Source organism: Alligator mississippiensis, chromosome 1, assembly GCF_030867095.1.
Source record: "Alligator mississippiensis isolate rAllMis1 chromosome 1, rAllMis1, whole genome shotgun sequence".
NCBI classification, from domain to species: Eukaryota; Metazoa; Chordata; order Crocodylia; family Alligatoridae; genus Alligator; species Alligator mississippiensis.
In genome coordinates, this window is record NC_081824.1 from 11841921 (window position 1) to 11866329 (window position 24409).

The 24409-nt window shown below is 41.8% G+C and overlaps 1 protein-coding gene across 1 annotated transcript in view; it reads left to right on the forward strand.

Annotated features, from left to right (window-relative positions):
- The first annotated feature begins 212 nt into the window (after nt 1-212).
- CDC5L (cell division cycle 5 like) overlaps nt 213-24409 on the forward strand; it is a 50160-nt gene continuing 25963 nt past the window's right edge. Inside the window, exons 1-13 of the mRNA XM_006259375.4 lie at nt 213-379; nt 2832-2935; nt 3749-3910; nt 4759-4886; nt 6195-6294; nt 7209-7427; nt 9037-9181; nt 9656-9844; nt 13454-13602; nt 16500-16662; nt 18100-18264; nt 21237-21317; nt 21678-21923. Of these exons, the coding sequence (XP_006259437.1) occupies nt 335-379; nt 2832-2935; nt 3749-3910; nt 4759-4886; nt 6195-6294; nt 7209-7427; nt 9037-9181; nt 9656-9844; nt 13454-13602; nt 16500-16662; nt 18100-18264; nt 21237-21317; nt 21678-21923 (1896 nt within the window). The 5' untranslated portion in view covers nt 213-334. The remainder of the gene's footprint in view (nt 380-2831; nt 2936-3748; nt 3911-4758; nt 4887-6194; nt 6295-7208; nt 7428-9036; nt 9182-9655; nt 9845-13453; nt 13603-16499; nt 16663-18099; nt 18265-21236; nt 21318-21677; nt 21924-24409) is intronic.

The following is a 24409-nucleotide window of genomic DNA, read 5'->3' on the forward strand; positions in this document are numbered from 1 at the left end:
GGAGCCTCGCCAGCGAGCACAAGCACCTGCGGGGCAGAGCACGGACACACGTGGCCCTTCAGCGATCCCCGCGCCAACATCACCTCCGCGCGCCAGGGGGCGCTAGATTCGCTCCGCGCCTCAGCCCCTCTCCCCGCCTTCTGCGCCCGCGCATGCGCGAACGGTGGCCGACATTCTCCGCTGCGCATGCGCAGAGCTCTGACACTCGGTTGCCCTCACTGAGCCTGCGCAGAATCCTATCCCGGCCTGCGCACAGGCGGCGGCGGCGGCGGCGTCTCTCCCCCGTCCGCCCCGGTTTTCTCCGCTGCGAAGCCCGCTCCACTTCGCCGCCAAGATGCCGCGGATTATGATTAAAGGCGGGGTGTGGAGGAACACCGAGGTAGGCCCTTCCCGTACCCTCCCGATTCCCACGGGGCCAGTCAACGGACGGCGCTTCTACACGAGAGCGCATGCGCCGAAAAGGGCCCGGGAGTCCTGCGCATGCACTTATAGGGGGAGGAGGCTGGGAGACGTGCGCATGCGCTTTGTGTGTTTGTACTGGGCTGCTTTCCTTCCTTGTGGCCAAACGCAGCTCAGGTCTCTTGGGCTCACGTGGGAGATTAAGGGATTCTTAGTCCCGCTTTGAGTTTTTGTTTTTAACTTCTCAGTCTCCCTCCTTTGGGGTGGTGGTATATGGAGTAAGAAGCTGCAAAGCAGCCCTCTGCAAAGAGAAGTCCTCTGGTTCAGCTCCTGCCTAAGCAGCCTTCGTGCTGCTTATTTTGGGGCAAAGCACAAATAATCTCTCATCTTCAGGGATCCTCCCCCCACCCCCAAGACGGGCATAGAGCAGGGCTGGGCAATTACTTTGGGCAGAGGGCTGCTTACTGAGTTCTGGCAAGCCATCGAGGGCCGCATGACAGGCAGCCAGAGGCAGATTAATATTAATTTTCTAAATTATTTAGGGCCGCCACGGGTCAGATAGAATGTCCTGGCGGGCCGCATCCTGCCCACCCCTGGCATAGAGGCTTGGAGATCTCATCACTGGATGATTGACATGAAGCAAATGATTTGTCACGATAAAAAACCGCTGTGACTGTTTCACTGTCACAGAGTTAATTGCACCCATGGGCCGCCCCCTCCCCCCCCCCCCCCCCCCGCTACACATGACCCTTAAGACACAATTGACCAGGGAATCGTGTCTGAAGTGGTGACCCGGCCACATGCTTCATAAATTACTGGTGTGGTAAAAGGAGGAATAAGTCATAAAATTTATTTTATAAAATATGTGCCGTTGCTTCGTGGCTTGTTCTTATCGCACCATTAGTTGAACATGTGGCCACCCCTGTGACGGGGCTCAGCTGTGCACCATGCACGCTGCAAGCCCTGCAGCTGCTGGAGTTGCAGTCATGGCAGTGTCCCACGCATTGTCACAGCTGTGAGCCCCGTCAGCTGCAGGGGTCACTGCCACAGGAGCTTGCCACTTGTCAGTGCAGGAGAAGTTGGGCATCGTGATTTCAGGGTCCCCCCGCATAAGCAGTAAGGCATGATTGGATCTGATGTTGAATGCCACAATCATGCTTCCTGCCATGTATGTCTGGTGTGGCAGGAGGCATGATAGTATGGATCATGCATCAGATCCCATCACACCTTTATCTCAATATCTAGAAGGGCCCTGTGTTACCAACTGCCAGCAAAGAAATAAAAACTACCAAGAAAAGGGAATCTGAGGCTTATGAAAGTAAATACGTAGAGCATGTTTCATATTAAATACTTAATATTCTCCTGAAATACCCTGCACCAAAACTCATCAGCCTCCCGTTAAAGCCAGAGCGCACTTTGGAAGGGCTTTTCGGTGTTAGGAAAATTTACCTGCGATCGGCACCATTAGCTGCTGAACTGGTGCTGAATATATGTTGACCCCAGCTGTCTGTTGTCAACAGTGGATGCCCTTCCATTTTGCCCCACCATATCCTTAGTCAAAGCTGTAGCAAATAGCGATGGAGCACTTCATAGACTGCACTTTTTATGGCCCCCTTGTGTGCTTTTGGCTGCACAAAATAAGACTTCTGGTTTCCACTCAATTATTTAGGAAAGCATTGTCTTCTGCCCCCAGGAAAGTCTCAAAAGGGGTAACAAGCTTTTCAGCTTTTGAGCATTTGAAAGCTCGTCTAACTTTATCCCAACTATTCAGCTGTCCAGTAAAAGGAATCACCCCCAAAAAATCTTTGCCTCTCCCATAGCTTACTAAATCACTTATAGGAGAACAAAAGTTTACTGTAGGCCTAAGGGGCAAATATAAGCATGTAAACCACTAGCTCTACTAGTACAGACCTGGTGCAGGCAAGCTGGGATAAGTTTGTGTAATTTGTGTTGCATCCCTGAAGCTTCTAGTTTTGCTCTGCATTTGTACAGCATCTAGCATGGTGGAGTTCTGACCCATGACTTGAACTGTCAGGTACTACAGTCCTGAAAAATAAAGACACCATCATCTTGAAATAAAGACTGCTTTAAAAAAGTAGTCAGTTTTAGCTGTATACCTGCCCTGATTTTCATGATATTTACACGGGTGTGCATTTTTTAAAAATAGGATGTTCTTGCTCCTTGAAAGACCCACACAAACAATGGAAATTAACCATACAGGAGAAATGGTGAGACTGACTGTTCCCCAAATGCTGTTGTATACTCAGAATAAATGACTGTCACTATTTTCACTTCATTAATCACATCTACCTTCAGGTGTTAACCCTTGCTGAAGCCTTGTCTACATTTCCCTGTTGAGTTGCAAGTGAGCATTTGGCTCTGATAAAGTTTACTACTGACCCATAGTAATAACAACTATTTCTCTTTTTAAGGATGAAATTCTTAAAGCAGCTGTAATGAAATATGGCAAAAACCAGTGGTCTCGGATTGCTTCTTTGTTGCATAGAAAGTCAGCAAAACAGTGCAAAGCCAGATGGTAAGTGGAGAAGACAAAAGCCATTACTGGCATTCAAAGACAAAGATCATTCATTAATGAATTTAAAAGGTCACTGTTGAGTTTCCTATTGGTTCAGGTCTAGCGGAAGAAGAAATAGTTTCAAAATTTTTAATTGGTTACGTTTCCTGAAGGTATTGCAAGGACTTATTCTTTAAAAGGACTATGAGCAAAAGTAGAAAACTATTCAAATTGCAGATGATAGCAATAACTGCACAGTATGCAAATAACTTGTTTAAAAATGCAAATTATTGGACTAAATCAAATTGTTTTTTGAGAGTGTGATGATATTTGTCAAATATTCATTAAATAAGGTCATTTTAAGTACATTTTCTGCAATAGATTTTGGCTGCAGGACCATAGCCTTTGCTTTTTTTATTTTGCTTTACTGTGTTTGTACTTAAACATGTGCACTTTGTTTTGCTTAGTTATAGTGCTCATGAAATCTGAATGGTTCAGATGGTACAGGATCAAGACTCCAACGGACCTCTTGTAATCATTTGGATGTCATATATTAAGGTCCAATTACTAGTTATGGACTAGATTACTGAGTCTTGGTTGCTGACAAAGTAAGATGGCAGGGATGAGAGAAGATGAGAGTAACTGAGAGAGAAAACAGGACAACATTTCTGGAGCTTTTTCTGTGTGTGAAAGTGCTGTGTTTATATGGACACTGTTATTCAAAGCACAGATTGGAAATAACTGTGATGTGATTATGAAACTCCATCCGAGCAGTGGCAGTTCATAAGTAAGTATCTTGGAAGTGCCCTTTTTAATTTATCCACTGTGTAACAGGTACGAGTGGCTGGACCCAAGCATCAAAAAGACTGAGTGGTCCCGGGAAGAGGAGGAGAAACTGTTACATTTAGCCAAGCTAATGCCAACCCAGTGGAGGACCATCGCCCCAATCATTGGAAGAACAGCTGCACAATGCTTGGAACACTATGAATTTCTGCTGTAAGTGACTCTGTTGTGCTAAAAAGGCACAGCATGAAACCCTTTGTAGCTTACTATGCTGATGACAGTAGGCATCTGGCTGTGTGAAGGCCTTTTTTTTCTCTTCCCTGCTGTTACAGCTGGAGGGGTTTCCAGTGGGCTTTACCTCTAAGAGTGTATTCTGCTAGGGTGAGCCACCTAGCTTGATGGGGATGGCTCTTGGTACTTGGAAAGAGCAGGAAAGGCACTGACATGCCCATTTTCGTTGCATTTTGCTACAAATGGGTTTCCTGACGTTGCAGCCATTTTTCAGCTTTTGCTTGAACCTGAGCCTATCTGGCTTTTGGGCCTGCTTGCATGTGTGTGGAAGTGGGTGGATGCTGCTTCATCACGGTGCGCTGGAGCGGTTTCCAATGAGCCAACAGGGAAGATGGAGCAGGTAGCCCTAGTTTCCTTATTCTGTAAGCTGCTACTGGTGCTGCCATAGGCATCAGTGGTTAAAGAAAGTAAGTGAGATACTCAGTTGTGCATTCTGCAACAGTTTTTCTTAATCAGTTCCTTTCCGTGCATAGCCATTAACAAGTGAGCTCACTCTTGTTTTCTTTTGCTGGTGCTGAATTGTTCAAATTGCTTTGTTCCTTCTTCTTTTGGTTATCTTTATTAATGTCAAACACCTGTGTTCCAGTAGCTGAAATACCAGTGTTGTCAGCACTTGCAGTTCTTCGCTGCAATTAACAGTTACATAACAGTCATGAGCTACTGGCTTAACTCTTCTGGGGCTGCTGTCAGGGGCTTTGGAGAGAGTTTTGTGTGTTCTTCCAATGTATAAAGTGAATTGTCTCATCTGATTTTGCTAATCTACTTTTCAGGGACAAAGCTGCTCAGAGAGATAATGAGGAAGAAACTGCAGATGATCCTCGAAAACTTAAACCTGGAGAAATTGATCCAAATCCAGAGACCAAACCAGCCCGGCCAGACCCCATTGATATGGATGAAGGTAAGTTGTTAACATGTATCGGTGTTTTTGAACAATTCAGTTTCCTTGACTTCTGTTTGACTTTTCTGCACTTTGCTTCTTCATAGACATCTGTCTGTGCTCCTCCTAGTTTTTATCTTGTGCTTTGTATCTGACCTCTTGGTCTTTTAGCTGCCTGTTTTCTGTCCTTCATTCTCATGCTGTCTCTTCCTCCAGTGGGTAGATGGCCTACCCCTTCCCTCTCTTCCATTGTTTTCTGTTTCCTTGGCTGTTTTTCCTTTGTTTGGACTTCTACCTTTCCTCCCAGAATCATTCTTATCTCTGCCATGCTTTCATGTCCAATTCCTTATAAATAATTTCAGGAGTGTACTTGGTAGCCGGGCTGGTTTGAGACAAGAAGGCATACAAAAAACTAGAACTCTTGGTTCCAAAATGATATCTTTTATTAGACCAACTGAGAAATTGCAAGAAAGTTGCAGAAAAGGACAGTTTTCTTGCAATTTCCCAGTTGGTCTAATAAAAGATATCATTTTGGAACCAAGAGTTCTAGGTTTTTTTGTGTGTCTCATAAATAAATTGTTACTTGACTTCAGATGGATTCATATTGGTGCTTGTTACAGTAACAGTAGTAGACATAGGTGACATGTCAGTGCTGCCAGTGTGGGGTCACAACTCTGTGCCGCCACTGCAGTGAGAGGGCACAACTCTGTGCTGCCACTTTTGCTGCTGCTGGGCAGCGGGTCCAGCTGGGCTGCAGCCCCACACCCTGCCGTTGGCACAGAAATTGCACTGCCACTGCAACTCCACTGCTGCTGAGCCATTGCTCCAGCCAGGCTGCAGCCCCATGGCCTGCTGTCAGCACAGAAATCTGGGAGGACAAGTGTCTCCCTATATTGCCCCCAACGCCTCGCCTATGGTATTAGAGATGACTAGTAAGCGTGGGAATAGGATTCCATGAATCTATTTGGGAAGTCATCTCTTGTTGTCTAGGTTTAAATATAAATGGGAGTGTTCTTTATTATCCTGGGCTGCTCAATCTCTCCTTCTAGTATGCATGTGCTGCATTTCGTATTATCAGTCCCATCCTGTCCCATCCCCCAATTAATTAAATACATCCAACATTATGATTTTTTCCCTTGAAAATCTTGGCCCCAGTTGAGAATTGGTTTGCAAACTATGTTGAGAAAAAGAAGGCAGAAGGCCCGTGGTGCTCCGACCAGCACACTGATATTTCAGCTTCTAAAGAGTTTCTTTCTGTTCTGTTATTGGCCCTTCTTAGTCAACATGAAGTGGAAGGGTTGGTAACCTTTTTTCTCTGCATTCTTGCAGATGAGCTTGAAATGCTGTCAGAAGCTAGAGCTCGTCTGGCTAATACTCAGGGAAAGAAAGCCAAGCGGAAAGCAAGAGAGAAGCAGCTGGAAGAAGCTAGGTAAGCACAACGCTATCCACCATGCTCCCCTGTCTGTTTCTGTGACTCGCTGAGATTTCAGTTTCTTCTCATGACCTGCAAATGTAGATCTCCCTCCCCTAGTGGATTTGTGAATCCACTGTTCTTTCCAACTTCAGCATCACTTCAGCCCACTTCTACTAAGATAATATAAAGAAAGACGCAAACTGGCCATCTTTGAAGGAAAACTTGGATCAGGTGCCCTGTCATATTTTTAGAATTATTAAAAAAAAACCCACAACCCCCCCTCTCCCCCCCCCCCGACAAACTCTGTGTGTGTGAAAAGGTGGGGGCCAGTATAGACTTGGCATATTCCTCTCTCACCCTCCACCTGCACTTGTCTTAAACCATCATCCTGCAGAAACTAAATACATGCATGTTTTATATTACAGGATTGTGTGCATTGACTTCAGTGTGACAAAAGTGCAGAGTTTAAGCACAGGCTTAAGTCTTTGCAGGATCAGGGCCTTGAACTATAATCTCTCCCTGGGAGGGATTTTGTATGTATTTGCTCAGTACCTGGGGCAATGGGTCTGTAGGCCTAAATGGATCATCTAGGTGTTGATGTAGTAAGAATGTAATTTAGTTATGCTCTGTCATAGAGATTGGCAATGTGGGGCCAAAATTATTCAGCTCAGGTCTGAGGTGGGCTGGCACTAGGACCTCTGCTGCTTCTCCCCACTGCCTAGCTGTGGTGTGGCAAAGGCAGAGCTCCCCTCCATCAAATGCCACCAAAGTCACAGCTTTGCAGGCCAGATCCAGCCCATAGGCTGTAGGTTGCCAACCCCTGATCTGTCAAGTTTTAGTAAATAACAGCATTTGTACTTAAGTCATAGCTGTTGTTAAAATGATAGCATTTCCACTGAAATCCTGTAATGTCCGCTGCATTTCCTTAGACGCCTTGCGGCTCTCCAGAAGAGACGGGAATTGCGAGCTGCAGGGATTGAGATCCAGAAGAAAAGAAAAAAGAAAAGAGGTGTGGATTATAATGCAGAAATCCCATTTGAAAAGAAGCCTGCGCCCGGTTTTTATGATACGTCAGAGGAAAATTACCAGTCGCTGGATGCAGACTTCAGGAAGCTACGTCAGCAAGACCTTGATGGGGAACTAAGATCGTAAGTTTGCTTTGAATGTTCAAAGTCATGCTTTTTAGTGTTTGGCTCCCCGAGGCAAAACATTGTGTTCCACACTGGGGTTTGTGCCACATAACTGTACTTAGTCCTTTTCATTTCCCAGGCTCTTAATACTAATGAGCATGCTAATTTTTGTGTCTATTTACATTGTGGGAGAATGTTAACTGGGCATTCAGATGAGGCCCCTCAAACTTTTTTTACTCTCCTGAACCAAATTTTTCAAATGTTGCAGAATTGCATGATAACCAGTGAAAGGATCATGTGTTAATCACCTGCATCAGGCAGTTCAACCCCTTTTTTTTTACATCAATAAACAAAGTCTTGGTCCGTAACATTTCATCGTCTTTCTTCCTACAAGGCACAGCTTTCTTTTAATTGCTCTGACTTCTGTGTTGGCAACACTTTGAGCAAGCTGTTTTAATATCTTTCTGTCACTTGATGTGATTATAACATAGTTAGAATCTGCTTAAGTTTTTTACAGTTTTCTTTTTCTGACAACCTTCAGTTGAGAAATTACATACACATTGTCAAATGCAGAGTTAACTGGCAAGCTGATATTTTTGCTTGTATAATTTGGTCCCCAGTTGCATCTGTCAAGTGCTATTTATTGAGAACAGATCCAGCAGTCCATCTAATGTGATTTACAGACTTTGAACTAATTAATTTTTGTTTTAACTATTGGCAGTGCAGGCAACCTGCTAGGTACTGCATAAATTGCAGAAAGGCTGTGAATTACCAGAGCTGTAATTCTTGCAAGAGGTTTTCATGGCTATGAACCATGAGAAGGAAACACAAGTGGCTCCACCAGCAATTCTTGATGGAATTATAGCCCCTGATTCAACTGTTGTTTATAAAAACTGATATATGTAGCATATGAATTCAAACTTGGATCTGTGCCCTGCTAACGCTACCCCCACCTCTCACAGAAAACTTTAGCTGTTGTTTCTCTTGCTGTTTCTCAAAGTCTGATTTCCCAAGTTCCTGCCCCCCTTTGCTGCTTTCTACTAGCTGTGAGAGAATGAGGAAATTCTTACTTGCGTTCAACATATGTAAGAGTTGCCTCTATTAACATTCTTGGGGAAAGGAGGGGGTGAGAATTTTTAATTCAGTGCTCTTGCCTCTCCCTGCAGACAATTATGGTCTCTTGCACCAATGGTTCTCCAGTAAATGCAGCTGAAATAGCAAACACTGGCCTAATCCTACTATTTTCAAATGTAGTATTCTCTGGCTTGCAGTCTCTCTCTCATTTGTTGGCCTTCTGACTCTCCAGACCAGTAGTTCTCACACTTTTTAGACTTAAGACACCCTGTGGAAAATTCTGAGTCTTACTTTTTACTATTTTTCTGTAGTCAAAAAAACAAATAAAGCAAAGAAGTCAGAAAGGCCACAACAAGGCAAAATGGTTTCAACACTGAATTCCTATTAAATACCTGGTTTTGCATACCTAGTGGTGCTAACATTGTGGTACCTTTGTTCAGAACCGTTGGTCTAGACTGGTGCTTTCTCTCCCCTTTTATATGCTGGAGTACAGGATCTTTTTTTTCTGAACAGTTCTGAGCATTGTAAACGATACTCTTGTCCCCTGTAATAGTGAGAAGGAAGGACGAGAACGCAAAAAGGACAAACAACATCTGAAACGGAAAAAAGAATCTGATTTGCCATCAGCTATCCTTCAAACCAGTGGAGTGTCAGAGTTCACTAAAAAAAGAAGCAAACTGGTTCTTCCAGCTCCTCAGGTATGCTGTCTGTCAGTCATGAGTTGTTGTCTTGTGCTGCTTGGTGCCCTGTATGAAATGAGACTGGCCGTAGTGTAGTTCCAGCCTCACCAGAATTACCATGATTTTCTGGTGGCAGAAAGACCGTACTAATGGGTATGGACAGAGCTGTTGTCTCAACCTCAGTGACATATCGGCAGCACAGTGTGGAGAAGCTTATGCTGTCATCACACTTGCTGTACCTACCAAAGCTCTGTCTTTCGCCTCTTTGAGGATATGGGTTTTTTTATGACTGTTTGGTTGTTTAGCAAATACATTTTAAAAATAATAGCGTTTCCACCAACATGCAGTAGATTGAAGACGTTAGCTGAGTTGGCTTGGAGAAGACATCTCCATTGTTACTGGAGTGAAAGCCATGCTGTTTTAGACTCCTGCAGATAAGAATGTTATTCTCCCAAATGTATGCTAATGTTTGATAATAGTTTCCTGTTACAGATTTCAGATACAGAGCTGGAAGAAGTAGTAAAAGTTGGCCAGGCAAGTGAGATCGCCCGTCAGACAGCCGAGGAGTCTGGAATTACAAACTCCGCTTCCAGTACCCTTTTATCTGAATATAATGTCACGAATAACAGCATCGCCCTTCGAACACCCAAAACCCCAGCTGCACAGGACAGGATCCTGCAGGTAAAATGGAAATGGACAGAGCAAAACTTCGGGTTTTTAACTGGAGGGTTGAACCAAAAAGATTGAGGTACCACAAAAAAGAAAGCTGAGAGATTTATCCTTAATCCAACTGGATTTGAATTTGGGATCTGATTTATAGTCATACTGTCAAAGGCTGAAGTACTCAATGCTTTTTTGCCTCAGTCTTCACAGGCAAGGTTGGCTCCCAGACTACTGCACCTAGCAGCACAGTTTGGGGAGGAGGTGAGCAGCCCTCAATGGTGAAAGAACAGGTTAGGGACTGTTTAGAAAGCTGGACATTTACAAGTCCATGGGGCTGGATAGGATGCACCGAAGGGTGCTGAGGGAGTTGGCTGATGTGATTGCAGAGCCACTGGCCATAATCTTTGAAAACTCATGGCGATGAGGAGAGGTCCCGGATGATTGGAAAAGGGCAAACATAGTGCCGATATTTAAAAAAGGGGAAAAGAATGATCCAAGGAACTACAGACCAGTCAGCTTCACCTCAGTCCCTGGAAAAATCATGGAGCAGATCCTCAAGGAATCCTTTTCTAAGTACTTGGAGAAGGTGATTAGGAACAGTCAGTGTAGATTCACCAGTGGCAAGTCATGCCTGACCAACCTGATTGTCTTCTATGATGAGGTGACTGGTTCTGTGGATGTGGGGAGACCAGTGGATGTGATGTACCTTGATGTTAGTAGGGCTTTGATATGGTCTCCAACAACATTCTCTCAGGCAAGCTAAGGAAGTATGGACTAAATGAATGGACTGTAAGGTGGATAAAAAACTGGCTGGAGCAGCTGGCTCAGAGTTGTAATCAATGGCTCAATGTCTAGTGGGCAGCTGGTATTGAGTGGAGTGCCCCAGGGGTCAGTCCTGAGGTCGGTTTTGTTCAGTGTCTTCATCAGTGATCTTAAGATGGCATAGAGTGCACCCTCAGCAAATTTGCAGATGACACCAAGCTGGGGGGAGTAGTAGATATGCTGGAAGGTAGGGCTAGGATTCAGAGTGACCTAGAAAAAGTGGACTGTCAGGCCAAAAGGAATTTCATGAGGTTCAACAAGGACAAATGCAAAGTCCTGCACTTAGGACATAAAACTCCCATGCACTAATACAGGCTGGGGGCTGACTGGCTGGACAGCAGCTCTGCAAAAAAGGATCTGGGGGTTACAGCAAACAATAGGCTGAATATGAGCCAGCAGTGTGCTCTTGCTGCCTAGAAGGCTACTGGCATACTGGGCTACACTGCTAGGTGTGTTGGCAGCAGATCAAGGGAAGTGATTCTTCCCCTCTATTCTGCACTGGTGAGGCCACATCTGGAATATTGTGTTCAGTTTTGGGCCCCCCGCTACAGAAAGGATGTGGACAAATTGGAGAGAGTCCAGCAGAGGGCAACAAAATTGGTTCATGGTCTGGGGAGCATGACTTCTGAGGAGAGGCTGAGGGAACTGGGCTTATTTAGTCTAGAGAAGACGAGACTAAAGGAAGATTTAATAACAGCCTTCACCTACCTGACGGGTAATTCCAAAGAGGATGGAGTTGGACTGTTCTCATTGGTGACAGGTGACCAAACATGGAGCAGTGGTCTCAAGTTGCAGCAAGGGAAGTTGAAGTTAGATATTAGGAAGAATTTTCTCACCAGGAGGGTAGTAAAACACTGGAACAGGTTACCCAGAGAGGTGGTGGAAGCTCCATCCTTGGAGGTTTTTAAGACCCAGTTCAACAAACTTTGAATGGAATGATGTAGTTGGAGACGGTCCTGCTTCGAGCAGGGGTTGGACTAGATGTGACCTCCCGAGGTCCCTTCCAGCCATCATTTTCTATGATTCTGTGATCTGCTTTTAACAAGGATAGTCTGTCCTTATCAATAACTGCTGACGCTTGGAGGTGTAGTATTTAGTAGGGCTGTGCAAAACAGCTGTGTTTCATTTTGGTTTCATATTCGGCCACTTTGGAGAACAGTGTTTCCAATCACTGTTCCGTTTTGATTCAGCCAAATCTGTTTTGGAGTTTGGATGCTGTTTTGGCACCTGTTCGGAGATTCAGGTCGGCCGGGGAGAGACAGGTACAGCCAGGCTGCTGCAGGTTCTCCCCTGGCTCCTCCAGCTGTGCCTGCCTCTGCCCCAGCGGGGGGGAGCCATGTGAGAAGCCCCCATGGCTGCCCTGCCCGGCCCCATCCCCTACCCAGCCCCAGCCTCCCGGCACTTTAAAAGGAGGACTGTGGGACTGTGCTGAACTATTCCTGTAGGGCCTTCCGTTGTGTTTCAGATTCGGTGTTTCGGGCACTGAAACGAGCCAAAACACCTCTGAAACAAAACGGCTTTTGAAATTTTGCAGAGCCCTCGTATTTATGATAATGCGAAATCCATTGTTCTTGGCTTGTTGTCAGTGTTGTGATAAGGGTAAGAGTTTCAAACAGAAACATTCTCCAATGTTGTTTTGGTAAGCTTTGCTAATTTATTTTACTGAACCGATTTTGCATTCTGAAAACAGTAATTTCATTCCAAAAATCATTTCCTATAGTTAATATCTGTTTTATCTACTTGAGTTTTATCATGGATGTAGGTAGCCATGTTGGTCTAAGGACACAGGCAGACAAGGTTCCTTGGGTAAATCTGGTATCCTTTATTAGACCAACTAAATAGTTGGAAAAATTCCTCTTGGGTGTTTGTGCCCAAAACCTGGTTAAGAGGAATTTTTCCAACTATTTAAGTTGGTCTAATAAAAGATACCAGGTGTACCCAGAGAAACTTGTTTTCCTGAGCTTTCTCATGTAATTTTAAAAACTACAATAAATTGTAGCTCGCTGAACTAATATACTATAAGAATTGCTGGAATATTGTTCTAGCACCATACTGACTTATAAAAATATTAGCCTCAACTTCAAACATTACTAAGAACCAAATGGAAACTTCATGGGGAATTAGGCATCAAAAACTCTCGTTCTTGAAAAATATACCTGAAATTCTTTATTTGGGCAGTAATGAAAGTATGGATGAATGTCTGGATTATTGCTTCCTTCTAGAAATTATAGTACTGCTGGTTTTTAAGAGAAGGGGGTATAAATTCTACACAGTTAACTGTGTAGGGCAAAGTCCCCTTTCAGTCATGGACTGATTTTTCAGATACGACCTAATGATTTTGATGCTTGCATATATGAATGCTTTTGGATGAATTTTTTAGATATTTTTGTTGGCCTCTGATTTTTGGCATATAGGCACAACAATACATTTTGAGTAGCAGTGCTTTTAAACTATTGTGAACAGTATTTTGAGAAATACTTGTGATTCAAAAAATCTTGGCTATAACATCTGACAGATTGAAGGAAACTGAGATATTAAGCAAACCTTTTATATTTGCACCTGTTTGTGTATGATATTTTATTGGAAAGGACATTTAAAAATATTTCTGTTATAATTGAAGTGCAAGATCCGTAACCATAGTGTCCTTAAAATTAGCACATTTTAAACATTTTTCAACAAGATGCTTTGACCTTTGCCTGACTGATCTTATTCATAGTCACTTTTAACAATAGGCCTGTTTAATTTGCAGAGCAAACTGTGGCTTTGGAGAACCTAGTAAGTAACGTGCTCTTCTTTATCACACAGGAAGCCCAGAACTTGATGGCCCTAACCAACGTAGACACCCCCCTGAAAGGTGGTCTGAATACTCCCCTCCACGAGAGTGACTTCTCTGGGGTGACACCCCAAAGACAAGTTGTTCAGACTCCAAATACAGTGCTTTCAACACCCTTCAGGTAAAGCATGCCCTTCAGAGACAGCTGTGTGGATATAGTATATGTATCGGGTATCCAGGTTGTAGCTGCATTGGTCTAAAGGAAAAGCCAATCGGGGCTCATAGTAGAGATGATATCTTTTATTAGACCAACAAGATTTTTGCAAAAAAAATTCTTTAATTGCAAGCTTTCAGACACACCCTTTATCAGGCATCGGAGAAAAGATTGTAAAAGTTCTCCTGGGTAGAAATGAAAGTTCATATTTCATAGGATTTCACAGAGGAGTCAATAGATGGAAAACCCTCTGGGCAGCAGTTGTTAGCTGGTAAGGAGTCTCAGCTCTCCTGTGAGACTGTGATAATGCAAATTACCTTAGACAAAGGCAGGGGCAGGATCTCAGGTTTCAGGTGGTCACAGTTGTTTCCAGCTTGGGAAAATATGGAGATTTCATTTCAAATTTGAACTATGAAATATGAACTTTCATTTCTACGCAGGAGAACTTTTACAGTCTTTTCTCTGATGCCTGATGGAGGGTGTTTGTGCCTGCAAGTTTGCAATTAAAGAATTTTTTTTTGCAAAAATCTTGTTGGTCTAATAAAAGAGAGCACCTCTGTCCACAAGCTTATAGAATAATGCATGTATATGTGGGGTTGGTTTTTTGTTTTTTTGTTTGTTTGTTTGTTTTCAATAAAGTAAAGCAACACGATTAATGGATTAGTGTCCAAGGACAAACTCTAGCTTGATTTCCCCTCCCTGCTTCAATCTTTCTAGCTTTTTTTTTTTTCCCTTATATATCTTTGTCAAGTCCAGCCCACGTTGTCTTACTCTCTGTTTATAAAAATCAAATCATCTGGGGTTCTGGTCCATGCCTATTACTCCAGTGGCTACGGTAATATAAATAATACCGTGCTGCTGGTACGTTTTAAGATGGACACTGGCATTCTGTTTGGTGGCAGATCATAGCCTTTTCCAAGTATTGCCTCTGGGGTCTCTTTGGGGAGTCACTTGATTAAAAACCACTGTGAACCTTTGAAAAGCTGAGGTAAATATTTTATAGGCCATACATATGTGAGTATATATAAAATTTCTTCTGTTGCCAATCTAAATATTATGGAATTGTTAGTTTGACTCTTACAGTAGGTCCTGAATAAACACACGTACCTCAAATGCCAAGTTCCATAGGACTAAAAAATATTACCCTTGGTGCATTTTGTGTGTGAAGTTTTTCAACCCAAGTTCTAATTTTATTTCTATATATCATGTTCATGGAAGTACAGAATGAAATAAAAGGGGCCTTTGTGGCAGCTTTTCAAAAACCCTCTCAGACCAACCTCTGGAAAAAAAATCGTACCCCTCTTCTGCAAAGGAATCTCTAAAACCAGATTTTTTTTTTGTGGAGACCTGTTGAATTCAGTGGGGCTGAGCAGAAGTGTAGGGTTTGGCCTGTGCCCTTTTGCTTGCTGGATTAAATCAGTAGATACGGTCTTACATTTAAGTATTTCCATTCCCTGAAAACTTAGGTTTGCACATGCGTAAATGTACTTTGCTTGTATCAATCTAGAATTTTGAGCAAAGAAATCTATGCATATAATATTAGAAACGGTGGTATTAAAATGTATCTCCTTTTATTTAAAGAAGCAATAGTATAATGAAATAGAACCTTCCTGCCATCAGAGGTTTTAAAACGGGTTAGATCGTTTTACTATTTATTTGTTCAACAGAGCATTTCTAAACATGTAAGTAAGAATACATTTATCTTGTTTCCTATGCTTCACTATTACTGTGTGGTAATCTGAAATTTCTAACGTTTTGCTGCTACTAAGCCATGGTAACTGTCGTCTTTCACTACAGAATACTGAGGCCTTAGTTGTGACAATACTTCTGAAAATATAAGTTTTAAAATGTTACTTTAATGCATTCAAGTCTCTAATATTTTTTTGGCTCTAGGAAAAACTGCGTTTCTTCTCTGTGAAACTAGAATGTTGCTTGTTCTGGGCCAAATAAAATGAAGTTCGGTGAAATTGGTTTTGACATTTTGATGGACGATTTGCTGAAATACCCTTTTTTTTTTTTTTTTTTTAAGTCTAAAAATGAATGGCAGTATTTTTCTAAATGCCATTGTTAAAATGATATAACTTTTGTACTTGTACTTTAAATATGGTGCTCTGAGAGAGTCAGTGTGTGTGTATGTACTGTTACTTTTTCTTCATGGAGAGAAATTACCAATACGTTTTTTATTATAGTGTTACAGCAGAATCATAGTAATTAGAAACACAATGATCTATTAAATCATGTAATCCAGCTCACTCTTGGCCAGGCTTGTTCTGTACAGCACATGTTCTATCCTGTTCTATGAAAATTTTTACTAGTTTTTACTCAGTGTCTCTATATTTACTGTACTATACTGTAAAGAGAGAGTATCTTTTCCTTTGGTGTGGTTGATTTTATTATTGTACAAAAGTGTTATCAGTTTTCCCTATCGCAATGTGAAACATCATCACAAATAACAAAGAACTAAGAATTAAAGTGTTTTATCTGTTAAAGTGATTTGCACAGGCTCCAATCACTGAATCAACTTTCTTTTAATATATGTACTTTCCTGAAAGCCTTGGTGGTTGAGAAGTACAATTTCATTAATGGCCATACGAGGGCCAGAGAAACAAGTGACCTGTTTCAGGAAGGTTTTCTTTCTTGAGTCCCAAGCTAATGTCCTAACTGCTGGACCAGGTGTTTTACACCTGAATTTTCTCTTCACTGGCACTGAAATCTGTTAGGCTTCAGGTTGAAATATCCTTTACCCAATTTGGTATTAGTTTGCTCCTTGTAATCAGCTTACCACTGGTTTTAGTGTCTTATTAATATCTGGATATATTTTCTGGTGCCGCTTCATAGATCAAATATGGGGGTTTTTTTCCTAGGACTCCTTCTCATGGACCAGAAGGTTTAACCCCTCGTGGGGGAACAACTCCTAAACCAGCAGTTGGAGCAACACCAGGTAGAACTCCCCTGCGAGACAAGTTAAACATCAATCCAGAGGAAGGAATGGCAGATTACAGTGACCCATCTTATACAAAGCAGCTGGTAAGTAGAACACGAGGGGGACCTGAATCTTCCATTAAACGTCTTCAGAGTTAAGATTATCTCCTTAACATACTTTCCCATTTTAGCATTTTTGTAACATCAAGAGTATATTTTAAAAACAAAAATGTTGCCACATAAGAAAACTAAAAATGGCTTTGAGTGAAAGAGCTCAAACTATCCATTAAGGAAAGATGTTTGGAAATAACAAGGTCTTAGTCCCGCTTGGCTCTTTGAAGCTGAACAGGAAATACTCCGTCTCAAGGAAAGATTAATTTTTCGTGCAATCCAACTAAACCCTCAAATCCCTCATAATCTTGGCTGCCAGTTCCAGGTACAGGACCTTCTCATCAGCCTTCAGTGTTGACAAAATGGAGCTAAAAGAGTTTTAAGTTTTACCCATTAGGAGCTTTTGGCCTTGGGATGCCCAGGAATCTTGTGGTCACATTCAGATTTTTTCATTACCTTTTGGCAACAGAGTTTTCCAGTCTTGGTTATTCGGCCAGATAAATCTTGCCAATTAGATGTAGGGTAAGAGGGTACAGAGCTAATAGGCCTTACCTTGGAACTCCTTTTTATGTGGCTAACTGCAGCCTGTACTGTGGCTTTGGATGGCTCCCACCAGGGGCATTGGTGTTTCTCTTAGGACTAGCAAAACACATGCAATCCAAAGCCCATTTTATTTTTTTAAGGATATAGCTCTTAGAATCCAGAATATGAAGTTTTCTTTCAGTTTAAAGGACAAGGCCTATTTGTAGGTACTTAAAGAGTGTTTCATTGTGATGTCAGTGTGTTTAAAGTAAGCCTGGCTTTTGCCTATGAAAGGGTCAGCAAGGTCTTTCGACGTCCTACGAATCTCCCCAGTGTGCTATTGCTTTTGCTATTAAACCACTGTATCATAGTTTTTTTCAGGTCTAAGCCACTGTTTGGAAGCTGCGGTACTATCTAAAAGAAAAGTCTTAAGTTAGCCAGCTCATAAATAGCCCTATACCCAGTACTCTTATCTGATGCCTTCATGAAATGCATGGCTCGGTGAAACCCTAATGTTGCATTGGAAGATCCACTAAAAAGAGCCACTCTTAAGCTACAGTAGCCCGCTGTCTGTTTTTTCTGAGTGCTTTTTCTTGCACTAGGTGTCTTTAGGGGAGCTCTACATCCTCTGCTAACACCAAGAGATTCCTTCACTCCATAGTGTGTTCACTCTGCCTTTTGTATGACAGGGTTTAATAACATTCCTCCTTCATAAAACATCTTTAAAATTAATGTTCACTTATGTGTTCTATTAATAATTGGTTTCCCAGAAAGCTTAAAAATCACCATAAGGAACTTTTGTTCCTTTTTTGTATGTATGTATTAGGTTAGGAACATGGAAACCTACTATGTTATATAAATCTCTGTTCCCAAATACAGAATGATTAACACTTGATTAACTTTCAACAGGAGAGGGAGTCTCGTGAGCATCTTCGTGTAGGCCTTCTGTCTCTTCCTGCCCCAAAGAATGACTTTGAGATTGTATTACCAGAAAATGCAGAAAAAGAGCTTGAGGAACATGAAGTAGATGAGACCTTTGTGGAAGATGCTGCTGATATTGATGCTCGCAAACAGGTGAGAATAAGTTAATAAATTGCCAGCAAGGCTCCATGCAGTAGGTTATTTCATATGGTTTGAGAAGAATTCTTAGTAAAAGCAATGGCATGTAGAGGAAAATGAGCAAAACTGTTAAGTGGACTGACTTTAGGACCGTGGTTCTCAACTTTTTTTTGACTCAAGGGACCCCTTAGAAAATGCCAGCTTAGTTTTTTGACTCTAGAAAAATAATAGAGCAATTCTTCTGTTGCAAAGAATTCAGACCACAGCACATCAGAATGTTTTTAGCACTATAGATTCCATTTGAAATCACTGGGTTTATCTTGTGGATCATGACTGCATACCTAATACTGTCATAACACCCTGGTTGAGAACTACTTTTAGTCAGGATATTTAAAGGAACATACTAATGTTATAATATAAACTGATTTTTTTTTAAATTAAGTAAGTTAAAAATATAAATCCCACCTAATCTTAACAGATTGAAAGGTTTAATAAGAATCTCCTGAAAAAGAAGATGAAAATATTTCTTCTATTTCTAAGTTCCAGTTCTGCAAAGATTCATAGATTTGTGTATCATTATGCAGATAAAGTTTCCATTAAAAACATACGTTCAGATTCACGTGCAGTCCATCACATGTGAACTTTAATATGAAGGTGTGGCAAGTTGGATTTTATCCAACTGGGTGCTCTGATTTTTATATATATAAAATATTGCTTTTTTAAAATAAATATATATATATTGCTTTTTTAAAGATCAAAGGTAGGGATATTCATTTTAAAAATTTAATGGGAAAGTTGTTTTTAGTGTATTATCTTTTTAAAGCAGCATTTTAGTTATCTACCTTGGAAAGTGAATAAAAGACAGAACTTTATTAAATTTGAATCTTATGAATACGTATGTTAGGATCTTTGTTAATGCCATCTCCTCTATTGGAAACAATTGTAAATAGAGTGGAATACAAATACAATACAAATCTGCATGGTCTTGTAACCAAAGGATGGGATATATTTACATTACATGATATATACCCTTGGTTAGTATGAAAATGGGCGCATCTACACAAAATGTTTACTGTCGAGCTGCCTAACTAGCTCCACAGTAAACATCTCAGTGTCTGTGTGAGCGGTCCTGTTAGGCCACAGTAAACTAATAAACTCCGCCACAGCTTAGTACTTGTAAATCAAGTACTATCCTGGGACTGAGTTGTTGTTTTTTTTTGTGGATGAATTGTTTTGCGCACAGCAACGGATGTGTAGATGGTGATGGGGCTGGCTTGAGCACAAGGATGCTTCAGTGTAGGGGCTGCCTGCTAGCTAGCCTGCACTGGAGCACCCTCATGGCCCAGCCAGTCCCTGTGCAGCACGGTGCATCAGGTTGGAGCAGCCTCAGGTTGGCAGGCTGATTCCTCTTCCCCCGGACCCGCTGCCAGCTGGGACTGCTGCAACCTGGCTCAATGTGCTGTAGTCCCAGGGACACATTCAAGTGGCACACCCAGGAGTAATAAACTCCAGCACAATATGCACCAGAGTTGATTGCTGTGTGTTAATTTCATGTGTACACATGCCCATTCATTGTTATTCCAGAATTTGTTCATACTAACTGCTTGGCAACTTGGAGCTATACAAACCAATCCACGGAGTTCTCTGGGTGAGGAGTTGGTGTCAGTAGACTATGAGACAAATATGGAGTAAATACCTAATAGCATTTATCTACCTCCCTTCTATAGTTGAAGGAAACTGAGATCCAGGGCAAAATTTTGAAGCAATACTGCTCTGGAGAGAGAGACAGAACAGGTACCTTGTCCAAGAGGTGGTGGCTTTTAAAGAGGCTGCACTTCCAGTGGTGCTGCAAGAAAGGTGCAGTGTGGAGCTCTGGAAAGGTATAGCTAGCACTCTGCCAGCCCTGCTACTGTGTAGGCATGAAAGGCTATTTCCTTTATTCAGAGACAAATAACTTGTATAGCATCAGGTAAGGTAACTTTATAACAGCCTAGGCTCCTAAGCCAACAGGCAGGACAAACTGTGTTCCCTGACCTGTGCCCCCAGAGTGTAAAAACAAAAATGTCACCACATAAGAGAATATAAAAGGTCTGTGAGTGAGTGATAGAGCCTTAATAGATTTCCAGCTTCTGCTTCCTCTGTGAAAAAATGAAATTTATTTCCTACATATGGGGACTTTTTACTATCTTTAACTTTCCCTGAGCCTGATGAAAGGGCATGTGAGCCCAAAAGCTTTCAGAAAAAGATAATTTTTTGAAACTTCTCAGTTGGTCTAATAAAAGGTATCATCTCTGAACCAAGAGTTCTAGTTTTTTTGCTTTTTAATAATTTTTGAGCCTTAATAGAGACATTTGGAAATATCTACGTTGAAGTTCCAGTATCCTGCAGCCAACCCGTGGCTGTCTCTGTAAGTGTGCTGGAGGATGGTTCATGGCTCTATTTTCTCCTCTTGCACAGATGCTGGCTATCATCCTTCTGTTCTTAGACACAGCTGCCTCAACACTTTATTCATAGCCAGGATGTGGGGAAACATAACCCCTGGGTTGCTTTCTAAACTGCCATCATGGGATAAGTGTTGGCCTGGCAACAGATTGACCAGAGGCCATAGAAAGCTGAAGGAGCAAGACCAGGTGGGGTCATAGAGTAGATTTCTTGTGCGGTTGAATCTAAGGTGGGGAAATGCTTAAAGAACAGCATACTGGAGAGGATGAGCCCATGGGATCCATAGCCCAGCAAAGTGAATGAGAGACTTTTTCCATGAATTTTACTGGGCTTTGGATCATGAATTAAATTAGGACCATCTTACACAATGGGTGGAAATGACTGGTCAGTTGGCCCTTGCACTCTCCTGTTCGTGCAGTTTTTTGCTGTGTTCTTTATTCCCATAAATTCTCCTGCAGTAGATCCTACTGCTGTTCATCTCGTGTTACTGGGAAATAGCTGACTTTATTGCAGTGACTGATCTAACATATGAAATATCTGTCTAGGCTATTAGAGATGCAGAACGTGTAAAGGAGCTGAAGCGCATGCACAAAGCTGTTCAGAAGAATTTGCCAAGGCCTTCGGAAGTAAGTACAAGAAGTTTCTTCACAATTTGTGTAAAATCCAAATTCCCTTTTATTGCTCCCCTTTGCTTTAAAGCAGATACCAAAATAGTCCTTTCACCTTCATTGGGAGGTATAGCGGAACTAAGCAAGGTCAGAATAGAATAATATTGTTTTGTTAGCATGCTCATTTCATTATCATGTGGCCAGATTCTGCCTCCATCTAGAATACAAAATCTGGACTAGATAAAATGTAGTTTGAAGCATTTTGAGCATCTGTTGCATACAGCTTAGTTCCTTGTTCCATCGGGAATGTTTGAATGGTACAGGTACAGTTTGGCGAATGGGAGTGTTTGTTTCTAAACATGTTTTATTTCTGGGTAGGTTAATGAAACAATCCTGAGACCCTTGAATGTAGAACCTCCTCTGACAGACCTGCAGAAGAGTGAAGAACTGATAAAGAAAGAGATGATCACCATGCTTCATTTTGATCTTCTGCATCACCCATATGGAGAGCAGCCTGGGGCTAAGAAGGGGAAAGGCCCAGGATTTGGAGCCAGCAGCACAGAGCATATGACTTATCTGGAACAAAGTCCTTATGATAAGTTCTCCAAAGATGACCTCAAAAAGGTAAGAACTATATGGCATACTGCTACCAACATATGGGCACTAGATCCTGTCATGTTCCAGGGAAAGCAGGCACTGGCTGAGGTGAACCTGTACTGGGAGACTTTCAAAGACTGTAGAAGTGCTGCAAGAAGTGTCGTTGGTAGTTCAGAGGCCCAGTCTCCCCCTGACTTATTCCTAAGCCAGTGCCTCTGCCTGCTGAAGGGAGGCATTGTGTGCTGGAAAGGTTGGGTTTCTTTGGATAAAATTTAAAACACTAGTCATAATCACTTGGCCCAAGACTTCTTACTACTGTTGCCACAGTAAAACTACTTGTTATTTTAAACTAAATGACCCTGTAGCCTTAAATAGGGTGTGATCTTTTCCTCTTATCCTCTACCTGCTAAGTATTGTTACTGTTCATTACTAGAGAACTACCATACTTTTCTTGTGTTCACTGCTGAAGTGGAAACAATCCAAGAAGTATGATGTTTAGCACTTGATTTTCTTCATTCAGAGCTGCCCAGGCACTGACTAACCTTTACAGGATTCCAGTATGGGAGGTCCATGTGTATTCTCTACTTTTTCCACACTGGGAAAGAGAGACCAAAAAGATTAAATGAGTTTTCCAAGCCTCGTAGAGCCAATGAGTCAGTGGCAGAGCCAGAATACAGCTAGGGTTAGAAGTTACGACCCGACTCCTTCAGCCCACACAGCTTTCCTGTAGCCACTGCCTGTATTCCCAGGGTGTTTGATTTGTTTGGTAAATGTTGGAAAAGACCTTGAGACAGTCAGCTGAAAAATGCCACAGTATTATATGGAAAATAATGAGTACACATTTCCAACACCTTTCTCCACCTAGTCACTGTCAACTTTATAAACAGCTTTTAGCAATGCTCAGCTCTAAGGCCATGGTATTTGATTTATGCCACTGCCAATTCTGCTGCTCTGTATTTAACGGGATCTTCATTTACAACAACTGAGCTTGAAGCAAAGCTGGCTGGACATAAGGGTTGCTATATAAACAGACTTGGTTGCTACTGGAACAGCACAGCACTCCGGCTGGGAGCTCCATCTTGACTTGCTTCTATCCTCCAAATCAAGCAACTGTCTTTGGGTCATGTACCAAGGGCTTTTGTTCAGGATATACATGCATTAAGTAATTACAGATGTTTTACTGTATAGCCAAATAACAGATAACAAATTTCAGAAGTAAATCAGTGGAGTTTGTTCTTTGAGAGGTTTTCCCCTGTGAGTTTGCCAGTAATCTTTTACTAATGTTACTTTGGCATCAAAATGGATGAAAAGGACAAATTTGTGTTCTAATGTGTTTTATATAAAAGGGTTTTGCATGGTTAGGTTCTAGATAGATTTCTGTACAGGTTCTTAGACTGCCCAGCCCAGATATCTGGTTCCTCGGAAACATTAAAGATGTGAAAAGAAAAAAAAAAAACAACAAAAAACCAACCAGATTTGTGATCATATCTCAGTTGTGATTTCAAGAGCCTAAGACTAGCAATGCTGAACAAAATGTACTTCCAACATGTTAGTGAATGAAAAATTATGTTTGAAAATTTCATAGCAGTAGAAGCTAGAGATGGAAAATGCAGTTAGATCATGTAGTTCACCACCTTGCCAATGTCAGATTGTTCCCGTAGGTACACATTTTAGTGCTTTGTCCAGTCTATTTTTAAGTGTACCAAGAATCGGGGCTTCTTTCACTTCCCTTGGAGACTGTTCCACATTCCAGTAGTTCTCCCTGTCTGGAAACTTGCTGAGTAGTCACTGGAAATTTTTTTTTTTCTTAATTGTCAGACAAAACTTGTTTTTCACTCTCTCTTTCTTGCTCTCTCAGTTCATTGAGCAGTACCCCCTATACAGCCATCTGTACTTTCAGGTGGATTTTTGACACACTGAACATCACCGTGTAAGCTAGTCTTCATTAAAACCCTGATAGCTTTTCTAATTTTTTTTTCTCAGCCCTCTTTAGAAGATGCCACGTTTTCTCCCTTTATACAAAGGGCTGTCTAAAATAATGGAGCTTATAAAGCTCTGAAAACTACATGGGTTTCATAACAAAATAATCTAACCAGGCCATCAAGAGGTGAAAATTCAAGCTCTCAGGGGAAAAAATGCTTTTTAGGGTTTAACTATAAGAAAAATGTTTTGACTCTTATTATTCTGTCTCATCTAGATGCATGCCTGGTTAATTCCTTGTATTCCTCCGAGTGGATGATTCCAGGCTTCTTGCTACTATAAGGATTAGCTGACATTCAGTGGTTTATCTACTACAGTGGTTCTCAGCCTTTTTAAACTCGAGGCACCATTGGAAAGACTCAAGTCACCCCTTGGGAAATAACAGCTCTTAGCTTTTTCACTTTTTTGACTACAGAAAAATAATAGAGCAGGTTTTTTGTTGCAAAGAACTCAGAAAGACCGTAACTGTGCATTTCTATTTGAAATTTCTGGGTACCCTGGTTGAGAATCCATTGAATGTGGAAACGGAGCGT